Below are 15,082 nucleotides of genomic sequence, written 5' to 3'. Positions count from 1 at the left end.
AAAAAGTTATTTTAATTCCTTGTTTCAATGGAATTAATAAAACATGTTGTCTGAATGGGATTTCCTCAGTAAATGTCCTTTAATTCTGTAGTTATTTGTTGTTTATTCCTCGCCAGCTTCTCGCTCCTCACGTTCGCATCTGGGACTCGGTGAGCCTCAACACGCTGCATGTGATCGGCATGGGGGCGTTCGACAGAGCCGTCACCTGCGTCTCTTTCTCCAAGTCGGTGAGCAGCATCTGAACGGCATGAAGGGCTGCAGAGCAAAAAATGTCCGATTCCCCCCAAAAATCTGACATTTTATCAAATTAAAAAAAGAGGACGTTTTCTCGCTTTGTCTCTAGAAAATTTGAGATTAATCTCAAAATTGTGGACTTTTTCTTATCTTAAGTAAATGTATCTAGAAAAAATCTGGTTAATCTCAAAATTGTGGAATTTTTTTCCAATTAAATTTTTCAAAGTTTTCTAGAAATGTGAACATTTCCGAGATAAATTGAATGAAAAAAGTTCAGAGTTTTTTCAAGAAAATTGTAAACTTTGCAAACTCAGAAATTTCTGCCTTTTGTTTCTAGAAACTTTTTTTTTTCCCAGCAGGGTTTTTTTTTTGTGGGCTCTGGTGTCCCTTATGTGACAGTAGGCTGACAGGAAAGGGGGAAGGAGAAGACATGCGGTAAATGTCGCTGGGTCTGGGAATCGAACCTGCGACAGGCACGCCCTTCTAGAAACGTTTAGATGACTCTAAGCATTTGAGGTTTTTTTTAGGACGTTTTAGATTTTCGAAAATAGAAATTGTCACATTTTGTTTTTAGTAATTAGAAACATAAATTTATTCTTTCCGTTTCTTTCTGCCCATGTGCTTCATCCCTCCTTCCTCGTTCTTCCTCTTCCTCCATTTTAAGCAAATTTTCAACTTTTCAAACCCAGAAATTTCTATTTTATTCTGCTAAAAAAATTTTGATTTATCTCAAAATGTTGGATTTTTTTTTTTTTAAAGCAAACTTTTGACTTTTCAAACTCAGAAATTTCCACTTTTTTTCTAGAAAATTTCAGAAATTAATCTGAAAAATTCTGAATTTTGGGTGGAAATGAACAAGATATTTTGTCCCCCTGTCTGCAGTGGCCCTAATAGTCCAACATATGAATCTGTGCAACTGCTGGAGATCAGATTTTATGTTTCTGTGATTATTTTTTTCTTTCTCCACTCAGAACGGCGGCTCCTTCCTCTGTGCTGTGGACGACGCCAACGATCACATCCTGTCAGTCTGGAACTGGCAGAAAGAGAAACAACTCGCTGAAGTGAAGGTAAGCTCTGCCTTTTTGTCCAATAAATCCTCATTTAATTTCATCATCAGCTAATGAAAACTCTAAATAAGCTGCAGATGACAGATTAATGTTTACTGCTGCAGTGCTCCAACGACTCTGTGCTGGCTGCTGTCTTTCATCCCATGGACACGAATCTGATCGTCACCTGTGGAAAGTCGCACATCAACTTCTGGACCATGGAGGGAAACACGCTCACCAAGAGGCAGGGACTGTTTGAGGTAGAACCGCCACCAACATCAGAGATTTAAAATTAAAAATATATAAAGGTTTGAAGCTGAAGAAAACTGGCCGCTTCGCTTCGGCCCGGGATCCCCGGCTGAGTTGATCAGTAACTGGTTACATTTACTCAATTACGCTTGAGTATCTTGAAAAAAAATATCGCTTATATGAGTATTTCTACTTTTACTAGAGTAATTTTATTATGAAGTATTTCTACTCTTACTTGACTAAAACTTCTGGATTTTCTTCCCACTAAATGAAAATTCACCAGACTCAGACACACACCTGCAGTTTCTGTTGAACTGATTTGGGAAATCAGTTCAATTTTGCCTGATTTTTGTTACTTTTTGTTACTTATATTAATTATTGTCATTTTAGTTTTTAAAATACCAAAATGTCCACTTAACTTCATGTTTTGGTCTGCCTGATGATGTAATTTTTAAATATTAAATGATTGATCATTTGATCTGTTACAGGAGTAGACATCTTACCAAATACGTTTTTTACTCTTGAGTAATTTCCTGGATGAATACTTTTTTGTTGAGTAAAAGAGTAAATTGATCCTGAGAAATCAAGCTCAATGGGAGAAATCCCGCATTGAGCACTGAAGGGAGATGAGAATCAAACTGAAGCTAACATCATTAGTCCAAACCTTTTCAAATATGTTCTCGCTGCTGAACTTAGTTTTTTTGCTTATTTGTGTTGCAAATGTTAATTCTCAGTATAAAAACTGTATAAAAAAAAAAAACATTAAACCCGCAAATTTTTCGATCCGTTTCCATAGAAACATGAGAAACCAAAGTACGTTCTGTGTGTGGCCTTTGCTGAAAACGGGGACGCCATCACAGGAGACTCTAGTGGGAACCTCTACATCTGGGCTAAAGGTCGGGTTTGCTCCTTTTCTCTGATGGAAGGTCACTCTGTGAACGTAGGATCAGCCAACGTGTGTGTGTGTGGGTGTGTGTGTGTTATCAGGCGGTAACCGTATCAGCCAGGTGGTGTCGGGTGCGCACGAAGGCGGCATCTTCTCCGTTTGCGTCCTGAAGGACGGTACCATGGTGTCCGGAGGTGGGAAAGACCGCAAGGTGGCGCTGTGGGACCACAACTACAGGAAGCAGGCGGAGATGGAGGTAGAGGAAGAACGAGGAAGGAGGGATGAAGCACGCGGGCGGAAAGAAACAGAAAGAATAGATTCATGTTTCTGGTTAATGTGAAATTATCCAGTTGGTCAGAGATAAAAACATGAGCAGGAAAATATTTGTTTTTCCAACCTTTATTCCTGATACATTATCTAAACGTTATTTCCTTTTTTTATCCTCCTTTCTCACTCACATACTTCCTTCTTTCTCTTTTTTTCCTTCACGTCTTTCTCTCTGTCACTCTATTTCACCCTTTTATGTTTATACTTCCTTCCTTTAAATCATGTTTGCTGTCGAACAGTAAACAGTATTTTTTAATGAATATAAATCACTGATATCTCTGCAGTAGTTGGTTCCAGTAACAACCAGTTTAACCAGTAGGTGTGTTTTAGTGTATTGGTCTCTGCTTCCTGGACGATCGTCTCTCCTTCTCTCTTTGTGCGTCCAGGTGGGCGAGTCGCTCGGCCCGGTCCGGGCTCTGGCTGAGGGGAAACCAGGTGAGCTGTTCGTCGGAACCACCAAGAACGCCATTATCAGAGCGGCCTTCCCAGACACCCTGACCCCCATCGTACAGGTACACACGTGGACAAGGCTCCGTCAGTATACGTTAGCTTCTAATATTAGCTTCTGTAGCATCTGTTAGTAATTGTTGGCTTCTGTAGCATCTGTTAGCTTCCAATAGTAATTGTTGGCTTCTGTAGCATCTGTTAGCTTCCAATAGTAATTGTTGGCTTCTGTAGCATCTGTTAGCTTCCAATAGTAATTGTTGGCTTCTGTAGCATCTGTTAGCTTCCAATAGTAATTGTTGGCTTCTGTAGCATCTGTTAGCTTCCAATAGTAATTGTTGGCTTCTGTAGCATCTGTTAGCTTCCAATAGTAATTGTTGGCTTCTGTAGCATCTGTTAGCTTCCAATAGTAATTGTTGGCTTCTGTAGCATCTGTTAGCTTCCAATAGTAATTGTTGGCTTCTGTAGCATCTGTTAGCTTACAATAGTAATTGTTGGCTTCTGTAGCATCTGTTAGCTTCCAATAGTAATTGTTGGCTTCTGTAGCATCTGTTAGCTTCCAATAGTAATTGTTGGCTTCTGTAGCATCTGTTAGCTTCCAATAGTAATTGTTGGCTTTTGATAGCATCTGTTAGCTTCCAATAGTAATTGTTGGCCTTTGATAGCATCTGTTAGCTTCCAATAGTAATTGTTGGCTTTTGATAGCATCTGTTAGCTTCCAATAGTAATTGTTGGCTTCTGATAGCATCTGTTAGCTTCCAATAGTAATTGTTGGCTTCTGATAGCATCTGTTAGCTTCCAATAATAATTGTTGGCTTCTGATAGCATCTGTTAGCTTCCAATAGTAATTGTTGGCTTCTGATAGCATCTGTTAGCTTCCAATAGTAATTGTTGGCTTCTGATAGGATCTGTTAGCTTCCAATAGTAATTTTTGGCTTCTGATAGCATCTGTTAGCTTCCAATAGTAATTGTTGGCTTCTGATAGCTTCTTTTGGTGTCCGTTAGCTTCCGTTTGCCTCCTTCCGTTGGCTTTTCTTAGCATCTGTTAGCTTTTGTTAGGATTTGTTAGCTTTTTTTGGCCTTTGTTAGCATCTGTTAGCTTTTGTTAGGATTTGTTAGCTTCCTTTGGCCTTTGTTAGCATCCATTGGTTTCATTAGCATCCAATGGCATTCGTTACATCCATTAGCTTCTGTTAGCGTCCTTTTGATAGCATCCGCTAGCGTTTGTTAGCATTTGTTACATCCATTAGCTTCTGTTAGCATCCTTTTGATAGCATCCGCTAGCGTTTGTTAGCATTCGTTACATCCATTAGCTTTGTTAGTGTGCTTTTGTTAGCATCCGCTGGTTTTTTGTTGGTATCTGTTAGCTTTCGTTTTAGCTTTTGTGTTTCTGTGTTTGATTTGATGTAAAGCACTTTGAAATGCCTTGCTGCTGATACAAATAAAATTTGATTGATTGATTAATTGATTCGTTAGCGTCCGTTAGCGTCAGGCGACTTCCTGTTTTAACCCCGCCATGTGTTTCCAGGGTCACACAGACGAACTGTGGGGTCTGGACGTCCACCCCTCCATGGACCAGTTCGTTACCTGCTCTCAGGACAAGCAGGTTCACCTGTGGGACACCAGCACCCACCAGCCGCTCTGGAGCAAGACCATGGAGGTGAAAGGAGCAGCAAAAACAAGGCCTAACCCAGCTAACTGACGTGGATTATTTATTATTTTGGTTCTTGTTCAGGATCCAGGAAGGTCTGCAGGTTTCCATCCCAGTGGCGCCGTTCTGGCTGTGGGAACCATGACTGGAAGGTTGGTCCACCGATCCAGCTGCTGCTCTAAAACTAGACGTCTGGAAAGACACAAAATTTAAACAGTGATTCCATCATTTCTTCCCAATTATTTCTGTATATAGTTATTTGTTTTTTTGCTACAAAATCTAATTTCCTCCAAGAATTGAGCAGTTATTTTGGGGGGGTTTTCCCAGATACGCAGCAAAAACACAAAATATTTTTTCTCCAGTTTCTAGTGCAGATATATTTATACACTTGAAATGTGGCAAAACTATTTCCAAATAGCTTTTTTTGGTCTGAGAATTTTTGACTTCCCAAAAAAGAGAGGAAATTTCTGAGTTTGAAAATTTCTGAGATTAATCTGAATATTTGAGTTTGTCTTGCAAATTTTCCACTTTAAAACTCAGAAATTTCCTTGTTTTTTGTCAAATTTGTCACGTCTCAAAATCTCAGCTTTTTTTGTAGCAAATATTCGACTTCAAATTTAGAAATTAACTTGTTTTTGAGAATTTTAAAAAAAATTCTCAAAAATTTCTATACATTTTTTGGAGTAATTGCAAAATGTCTGAGTTGTTTTGTAGCAAATTTTTGATTTTTCAAATTCAGAAATGTTCTTGTTTTTTTCTAGAAGAGTTCTGATATTAATCTAATCTCTCTTCTTGGAAGACATGTACTCTTTTCTTTCTGCCTATAATGACCCCAACACGCCATCGCAGGTAACAGCCAATCAGCATCAAGGGGAATTAATGTCTCTCCTGGATTGGTTAACCAACCAATAGCATATAAAGTAGCATTCTGTAGATGTTGAAGTTTCTCCAGCTCCTTTTTGTTTGAATATTTCAGCTAAACTCTACAACAAATCTACAGTTACTGAACACTAACCAGTCGTGGGTTTGGTGAAAGATTAGTTAAGCTAAAAACAAAATATTTATGTTTCTACTGGTTTTTGGAGCCAGGAAGTGAGGCGTTGCTGCACCTATTGGCTCTGCTGTTCACCTGAGTGTTGCCAGTCAACACTTCTTGTCGTTTCAGGTGGTTGGTCCTGGACACCGACACCCGGGATTTAGTTTCTATGCACACAGACGGCAGCGAGATCATCTCAAACGTCAAATACTCTCCAGGTGAACGCCCAGATGTCTCCACATTTCTCCATAAATGTTTCTTTCCGAGCCGCTCTCTGAACCGTTTGTTGTTTGTAGATGGTAACTTCCTGGCTGTTGCTTCCCATGACAACTTCGTCTACATCTACGCTGTGAGCGAGAGCGGCAAGAAGTACAGCCGCGTGGGGAAATGCACTGCAAGTCCAGATCCTCTACCCTCACCAGGGATCAGTGTTTCTCAAACTATTTCAGGCTAAAAACCTCTTAACCCATTTTTTAAAAAACACTCGCAGGCGAAACAAATGCCACCTGAAATGAAAACATTGCTCTCTTTAACATTCTCATTGTTGTTTTTCTTTGTCTATCCCAATGGGAACCAAAACCTTTAACTCGTCTATTTGGGGCCTTTTGAGTTATTTGCAGATTCTGAAAGTTTTCCAGTTATGTAAAACACAGAAATTAAAAAAAATAAGTTGCTATTTATTAGCAATTGTTGACTGAATTAACATTTTAAGGCCTTTTGTCGTTCAGAAGCACATTAAAAGAAAATTCAAAATTATCCACCAATTCTCTAAATTGTATTTATCTATTGTATTTAATTAATGAATTTTATAATTTTTAATTAAATAAGGATAACAATAGCTGTTGACGTGTGAGCAGAGCATTATAAGCAAGCAAAGTTGTCAAAGAACAGTTCTCACTGAGACTCGTTCATGACAGAGCTGTTCAAAAGAATCGAATCGCTGGTGAATGACTTGACCTCCTCTGATGTAAATATTCCAGACTTGGTTTTCTTCAATCAATCAATCAAATTTTATTTGTATAGCACATTTCAGCATCAAGGCATTTCAAAGAGCTTTACATCAAACCAAACACAAAAACACAAAGTGATGCAACATAGAATCAACAATCAAAACACAACATCAAGTCAGGTTCCGTCAATAAATTTGTAATTGATTACGTTTCAAATAAAACTCTAAACAGGTGGGTTTTTAGTTGAGATTTAAAGGAAGTCAGTGTTTCGGCTGTTTTACAGTTTTCTGGAAGTTTGTTCCAGATTTGTGGTGCATAGATGCTGAATGCTGCTTTCTTTCCTCCGATATCTTCAGTTTGTGTGACCTGGTTTTAAGCCACTTGTCCACTGTTATTTTTTGAACACAATCTTTTGCTAAGCTAACTGTAGCATCACATGCAGTACCCTGCGGACCACAAGAGGGCGCCAGGGGGCCGCAGTTTGAGAAAGACTGGGAAACATTTTCAGCTATGAGGGAAGACTGTGATTTAAACTGGAATTATTCTGGTCTGTTTGGGCTTTTTTAGGGTCACTCCAGCTTCGTCACCCATCTGGACTGGTCCGCAGACAGCCAGTACCTCGTCACCAACTCAGGAGACTACGAGATCCTCTACTGTACGCCTCATATTTTCCTGTTTTCTCCCAAAATAGGAAACCTCATGTGTATGAAGCTTTTGTTTTGTAATCGTTATTATTTAAATTTTCAGGGGAGGCATCCAGTGGCAAACACGTGACCAACATGGACACGGTGCGCAACCTGGACTGGGCCACCTCCACCTGCACTCTGAGCTTCAGCGCCTTCGGTAGGCCGTCAAGACGAAAACTAAAACCAAATAATTCTGCTGATGCAAAGTCTCACAGGTTGCATGCACTGCAAAAACACAAACTCTTACCAAGTGTTTTTGGTCTGGTTTCTAGTGCAAAAGTCTTAGTTTTGACTTTTTTCAAGTCTGCTAACTTACAAGTAACTTTTCAGCAAGACATGTGGGCATGTTTTAAGTCAGTAATTCCTTGTTACTGACAAAAAAAATACTAGTTCATTTGGCATATTATTGTAATTACAACATGGGGAAAAATGTCTTGTTATGAGTAATTCTGTCTGCTGATGGAACAAGAACTTTTTCATCCATATTGAGGAATTGTTGACTCTAAACAAGCTGCTATATCTTGCTAAAAGTTACTTATAAGTCACTATCGTATCATTTGTTCCATCATATTGTTCTACCATATCCTTTTATCTTATCGTATCGTTCATTCTGTTGTATTGTGAAAATTATATATCATTTTATTGTGTGTTTTATCGTATCATTTGTTCTACCGTATATTTTGTTCTTTTATTGCGTCTTTCATTCTACCATATCGTTTGTTCTTTCATTCTTTGTGTCGTTGCATCCTTCAGTCTGTCCATCGTTCGTTCGTTTTAGTGTTGGTTCCATCGTGTTCATGTCCTGTTCCTTTTTGTTTGTAATGCTACTGGCTACATGTATTGATGCTAACACCAAGATGACGACACTGGACAGCTACTGTGTAAAATGTCCAGCTTTCACTCTGAAATTATTTAAAGATTTCTTTCAGATGCCCTCTGACCTCTGGCATTTTCCTGCAGGCTGAAAACAGAACATGACATGAATGTCAATATTTGTCTCCTGCTGACTTCCTAACTCTTTGTTTCCCAGGAATTTGGCCAGATGGCGCCGACGGCACGGACATCAACGCCGTGTGCCGGTCACATGATGGCTCCCTGCTGGCCTCTGCTGACGACTTTGGCAAAGTGCAGCTGTTCTCCTTCCCCTGCTCCCAACCAAGGGTCGGTCACATTCAGTCTGCGCTCCGTCGGCTTTACATAAACACTCTGAGAATCAATTACTGGCTCATAAACGCAATGAAAGCTTGGAAATAAAATGCTTCCAGATTTTTTTTAAGAACTGGATGGAAACCAGATGTGTAAAGTTCACATTTTCTACCAGGTGTTTCCCCGTTTCCATTGAGTTGTAAAACCTAATACTGAAATGACTTTGACCAGCTAAAACTGTTAAAAGATCTAGAATTTCCTATAAACACACAGTGAACAGAAACAAGTGGACTGCAGGAGAAAACGCTCCAGAAGGATTTTAAATATTTCACTAAACTTTCTGAGAACAAAATCGACGCTTCACTTTGATCTTTTAAGAACAATGTTTTTCTTACATATTTGTTAAAAGTGTCACTATGTCCTGACAACCAGCGCTGTCAATCATGTTTGTGTACATGCTGCTCCACCCCCAGGTAGTGCCCGTCACCACAGGCTGAAGTGAACGCTCAGGCTACTTAGCCGCAGCTAACGCAGAATAAACCGCTTTCCTGCAAGTTGTTTCTCCAACGTTGCCGCATTTAGCAACCCATACACGAGCTTGATTGACGGCGCTAAGACCCTCCTCCTGGTTCTGATTGGTGTATTTCTGCAGATGGCGGTTGAACCACAGGGAAGAGCTCGACTTTCACAGATTATTTTACAGTTTTCATAAATACGTGAAATAAAAACACATATTTACATACTGTAGCTTTAAGAGGAAAAACCTTCTGGGCTCTCTTATAATGTGCAAACTAAATAAAACACTACCATAATTTAACATAAGTTAAATTAAATGTTTATTAGTTTGGTAGTTAGTCAGGCTGCCTGCTCCTAAACAATGAGGGGGATGGGCTGTTTCTGTACGCAACCTCCTTTTACAACCCAGTGATACTAAATATGTAAGTCATCAACCTTCTTTTCACTTTTTTATTCACTGAACAGAAACTCTTACAGTTGTTCAGCATAAATGTTGTTTCATATCTTCTGATCTTAATCGACCAGAGGCTGCAGGGAGTCTTGTAGCAGTGTTTTCTAAAGCATGGCTGCTGGACGTTTCCTAGCTATGCTATGCTATGCTAGCTATGCTATCCTATGCTAGCTATGCTATGCTAGCTATGCTATGCTAGTGCGCAGATTCATAAATTCAAAATCAGAAAAATAAGCATTTCAAAAAAGTATTCAAAATTTTGTAATTACGGAACGACAAATTAGATTTTATGATTAAAAAAAACTTCTATTAAATTATTCTGTATATTGTCGCATTTAAAAAAAAAAAATGAACACTTTTTTTAAACTACCAAAAATGTGATGCAAATTTTAACTTTCTTGTAAGAGGCATTACTGGGCTTAAGAAATCTGAAATTATAAATTATACCACATAATTTAAATGTACATATGCAGTGGGAATAAATAAGTTTGTCTTCTTCCTTTTCCTTTTCAAGCTTAATTCATTCCTGTTTTTCTAAATACATTAATATTAATGTTATATTTATTACATGAGTTTGATGTATGTGTATTTATGTTGAATATTTCTGTATATGTAAATGCATATATATAAATTTACTTCCATTCTTTACATGATGGCTCAGAATAAAGCATAATAATAATAATAATATTCATACTATAACATTAACTTTGTTAGTTTATACCATTTTTCTTTTAAGTGAAACATAAATTTTGAATGATATTCTTGTTGATTTAAGTATTTGTTTGTTTGTTTTTTTTCTAAAAAGGCTCCGAGTCATGAGTACGGCGGCCACAGCAGTCATGTGACCAACGTCGCCTTCCTGCACGACGACAGTCACCTGATCTCCACCGGCGGGAAAGACACCAGCATCCTGCAGTGGGTCGTTGCCTAGGCAACGCTCTGTCCGACCCCCCTACCCCACCCCCCCTTCTCCTTTGCCCGCCAACAGGTGGCAGCACCCCTCTGTGCCTACGGCTGCGTAACCAACCGGACCGACCCACAGATGTCCAATCAGAACCGTGTGAATCGACAGAGAAAATGTAACATCACGGCTGACCTGTGACCTTTAGCGTTAGTACTTCCTGTGCCTGAACTGTGTTCATTTCGACCCCCTTTAACAGGAACTCCACCTGATTTCATTTGGGACGAATGTGGCTCCTTCGTTTTGCAGAGCGGTTCTGAACGCTCGGGTTCGGGTTTCACTCGTTTGTTTCTGTTGAGTGACGGAAACTTCAGAGGTTTCTGCTTCATGTTGAGCAAATTGATGCGAAAACCTTAGAAGGAACTTCGTTCTTCCACAGAATCGGAGGGTTTGACTGAAACGGGTTGAAAAGCAGATCGTTCCCGGGATTTGTTTAAGCCCAAACGCTGTCTGAGTGAAGTTGGCCAACATCTTTCTCAAATCCAACAGAATTGGTGCCGAATGTTTGTGCAGCAAAAAAAAAAAAATTGTTTCTGCTTTTTTCTTTTGAACCTTTAAAGTTTAAAGGTCAAAAGGTCAACCAGTCCCTCCCACATTACCCAGATCCATTAAAATTGGTGTTGAATGTTTGTGCAGCAAGTTTTTGTCATTTTAAGGACATTAATAAATGTTTCCAGAGGTCACGAAAGGTCGAGCAGCCTCACAAAAATAGTCTGTTTGTGCAGCAAAAATGTTCATTTTTGCTTTTTTTGTCTTTGACGATATTAAAAGTTTAAAGGTGAAAAGGTCAACCAGACCCACTCCCTTATTACTCAAATCCTAACAAAACTGGTGTCACACGTTTGTGCTACGTTTGTGCCGCTATCGCATCAATTGATACAAAGTCTGTGTCAATTGACCGAAGCTACGTTTGTGCAGCAAAATTTTAATTTGTGCTGCTTTTGCTTTCAAGATATTGATGATGACATCTGGAAACTCTTTGATTAATACCTTTACTAAGGTATTGATAGCGTTTGTGATAGCGGCACAAACGAAAATTTATGCTGCACAAACGTGTTTTGGGAGCTTTGAAGAAAGTTGGCCAACTTCAGTCAGGCCTGAAGTCTGTTTGCGACTCTGAACATGCACAGGTTTCTCCCTTAAACACACAAAACCGGTTTCTCCTTTAAACTTGAAATAAACTCTTGCAGGGATTTGGCAGTCGAATGTAACGACCGACGTTTTAAATTCCAAAGTGGGAGAGGCTTCTGTGTGCGTTTTTTTGGTTTTTAAGCCGTAAATGAAACAGGTGGAGTTCAGATTTCAGGAAACCGAGGACGACGCCGTCGCCTTCTTCTCTTCCACTTCGAGTCCCAGAAATCGCCTGGTTGTCCCTTAAATGTTCTCGTTCAGCTTTTGGAGAAGCGACCGTTTCATTTTAAGCTGCTGTTTGATTGTACTACTGTAACCATGCTCAGCAAGCACTAGGTGGCGCTGCAGTGCCAGAAAAGGAGCATGACTGAGGCTGCCCTCCTGCTGTAGACGCTCTTAATAATGTCTGTAAACTTTGTGCTCCACAGTAGATCTGATATTTTAATATTTATCTCCAGCAGTAGTGGATGTTACTGATGTAATCGTGGCTTGTTGGCTGTGGACACAAACATGATGCTGTGCTGTTGCAGTGAGCTTACGCTGTGCTTCACCTTCTGTTTTGGTAATAAATATTCCTTTTTTAATCTGAATGTTCTGGAGGAATTTTATTTTATTTTACACTGTAAACAATTTAAAAAATGGTCTTAATAAAATGGAGAGATGTTAAGTAAACTTTTTTCTTTTTTTAGCCTTTTATAATTAAAATGTGATGTCTAATATTTTGATGATATTAAGAGTTGACTAAAACTAACAAAATTACAAAAGCTGAAATTGAGAAAAAACTTTTTTTTAACTTAAATAAAAACTAATTAATGTGGGAAAAATATGACTAACTGGGACTTTATTGTGTGCTCATAAAACTAAAACATGCTGAAATTATAAAAGTAATAATCTTCTGTTTTGTGTTTATGAATTTATCTAAATATAAAGGTAAAAATTTAATGAAAAAGGAACTAAAGTTCGAGTCATGAGAAAAGAAAAAGGACAGAGTGGTTCTCATGTTCCCTAAGACATTTAATCCAATAAATCCGAACGGATGGACCCCGACAGTCTGAGGTCTTTTCCGTTGGAGTACAACCCCGAGGCTGACACACACACACACACACACACACACACACACACACACATTAAAAATAAAACTCAGAGACATTTAAACTGATTCCTGTTGATCTTCCCTGAGTCTCAATCCAAGGAAAACTTCTTATTCTGAAGATTATTTCACTTAAAAGTGAAGCAAACATTAATGAACTTTCAACGTTTTAGGCGTCGCTAAAAACATTTATCCTCTACGTTTATTTGACATATTGGAAAAATGTGACTATTACCAAAAACACTTTTTTCTTTAATGACTTTCAGATTTAAGTTTGAAATATAACGCCTGACCAATAAATAAATGCGCTAACCGTTTTCAAACTGAGGAAAATTGCTAAACTAAAAATTAACTTATCTATTAGCGCATTAGCCGTCCAGCATACCTACTACATAATGTTCCATTGTGCTGAATTCTGTTGTGTAATTACATTTTTTATTAATTGTGTACAAAATTTATTTGATTTTTGTCTCCATGTGTACGGGACAAAAGTGATCTAAACTTTTACAAACCTAGGAAAGTTGCTAGTGAAAAATTAGCTCCCATATTAGCAGAAGTGAGCGCAGCTCTGCTAAAACCGAAAGAAACTGGCTTGGATGTTCAGGCAACAATCCCCAGAAATTCACCCTGCCATCAATCTCTCTATCTACAGATTCACATCGTTATTGACTGAGAAAGAAGGAAGTCGCTGCTCCGACATCCAGACCTTCAAATTAAAATTTAATTAACAGAGAAAACACAAATGTCAAATAAGACTAAAAGATTTTGGACAGAAAGTGTGTTTGAAAGAGTGAAGCTTTTAAATCTGGGAAAACAGCAACGACTGACAGTGGCAGCATCATGCTGTGGGCTTGTTTTACAGCAACATTGATGGAAATATAAAACATTTTACATTTTTCAAATCTGCAGCTTTAAAATGTAATTTGTGTCTCATTTTATCAGCAAATGTGACTTTTTTTAGCAAAACTTCTTAATACGTACAAAAAAAAAAAAAAAAAAATCCCTTCTCACCCACCGCGGGTGGTGATTCTTCTTCCTCTTAGCTCGGGTCCTCTACCAGAGGCCTGGGAGCTTGAGGGTTCTGCGCAGTATCTTGGCTGTGCCTAGGACTGCACATTTCTGGACTGAGATGTCTGATGTTGTTCCTGGGATCTGTTGTAGCCACTGTTCCAGTTTGGGGGTGACTGCCCCGAGGGTCCCGATGACCACAGGCACCACTGTGGTCTTCACCTTCCAGGCCCTCTCCAGTTCCTCCCTTAGGCCCTGGTATTTCTCTAGTTTCTCATGCTCCTTTTTCCTGATGTTGCAGTCACTTGGTATTGCCACATCCACCACAACGGCTTTCCTCTGTTGTTTATCCACCACGACTATGTCTGGTTGGTTCGCCCTCACCATTTTGTCTGTCTGGATCTGGAAGTCCCACAGGATCTTAGCTCGGTCATTCTCCACTACCTTCGGGGGTGTTTCCCACTTTGATCTTGGGGGTTCCAGTCCATATTCTGCACAGATGTTTCTGTACACTATGCCTGCCACTTGGTTGTGTCGTTCCATGTATTCTTTCCCTGCCAGTATCTTGCACCCTGCTGTTATGTGTTGGACTGTCTCAGGGGCCTCCTTGCACAACCTACACCTTGGGTCTTGTCTGGTGTGGTAGATCTGGGCCTCAATTGCTCTGGTGTTTAGGGCCTGTTCCTGGGCGGCCATGATGAGGGCCTCTGTGCTGTCCTTCAGTCCAGCTTTTTCCAGCCATTGGTAGGATTTTCTGATGTCAGCCACTTCGGTTATTTGCCGGTGGTACATCCCATGCAGGGGCTTGTCCTCCCATGATGGTTCCTCCGGCACCTCAGCTTCTGTTCCCCATTGTTTGAGACATTCACTGAGCACATTGTCTGTTGAGGCTTTGTCCCTGATGTATCTATGGATCTTGGATGTCTCGTCTTGGATAGTTGTTCTCACGCTCACTAGTCCTCTGCCTCCTTCTTTGCGGTTCGTGTAGAGTCTCAGGGTGCTGGATTTGGGGTGGAACCCTCCATGCATTGTTAGTAGTTTCCGGGTCTTAACATCTGTGGCCTGTATCTCCTCCTTTGGCCAGCTAATTATTCCTGCAGGGTATCGGATTACTGGTAGGGCATAGCTGTTTATTGCACGGATCTTGTTCTTGCCATTGAGCTGGCTTCTCAGGACTTGTCTTATTCGTTGGAGGTATTTGGTTGTGGCTCTTTTTCTTGTGATCTCATCAAGGTTGCCATTTGCTTGTGATATTCCCAGATATTTGTAA

General features: G+C 39.6%; 1 protein-coding gene across 4 annotated transcripts in view; it reads left to right on the top strand.

Annotated features, from left to right (window-relative positions):
- Nucleotides 1-12,304, top strand: part of eml2 (EMAP like 2) — a 38,916-nt gene extending 26,612 nt beyond the window's left edge. For all 4 annotated transcript variants that reach the window (XM_044120051.1, XM_044120053.1, XM_044120052.1 and 1 more), the window contains 14 exons: nucleotides 117-227; nucleotides 1,206-1,301; nucleotides 1,406-1,540; nucleotides 2,326-2,425; nucleotides 2,517-2,671; nucleotides 3,129-3,254; nucleotides 4,715-4,846; nucleotides 4,922-4,989; nucleotides 6,003-6,091; nucleotides 6,170-6,267; nucleotides 7,391-7,478; nucleotides 7,571-7,666; nucleotides 8,540-8,670; nucleotides 10,428-12,304. In XM_044120051.1, the coding sequence (XP_043975986.1) occupies nucleotides 117-227; nucleotides 1,206-1,301; nucleotides 1,406-1,540; nucleotides 2,326-2,425; nucleotides 2,517-2,671; nucleotides 3,129-3,254; nucleotides 4,715-4,846; nucleotides 4,922-4,989; nucleotides 6,003-6,091; nucleotides 6,170-6,267; nucleotides 7,391-7,478; nucleotides 7,571-7,666; nucleotides 8,540-8,670; nucleotides 10,428-10,553 (1,551 nt within the window). In that variant the 3' untranslated portion in view covers nucleotides 10,554-12,304. The remainder of the gene's footprint in view (nucleotides 1-116; nucleotides 228-1,205; nucleotides 1,302-1,405; nucleotides 1,541-2,325; nucleotides 2,426-2,516; nucleotides 2,672-3,128; nucleotides 3,255-4,714; nucleotides 4,847-4,921; nucleotides 4,990-6,002; nucleotides 6,092-6,169; nucleotides 6,268-7,390; nucleotides 7,479-7,570; nucleotides 7,667-8,539; nucleotides 8,671-10,427) is intronic.
- The last annotated feature ends 2,778 nt before the right edge of the window (nucleotides 12,305-15,082 follow it).

Source organism: Gambusia affinis, linkage group LG06 (genome assembly GCF_019740435.1).
Source record: "Gambusia affinis linkage group LG06, SWU_Gaff_1.0, whole genome shotgun sequence".
In the NCBI taxonomy this organism is placed as follows: Eukaryota; Metazoa; Chordata; class Actinopteri; order Cyprinodontiformes; family Poeciliidae; genus Gambusia; species Gambusia affinis.
The sequence above is the reverse complement of the archived record's forward strand: the minus strand, read 5'-3'. Positions and strand labels throughout refer to the sequence as shown.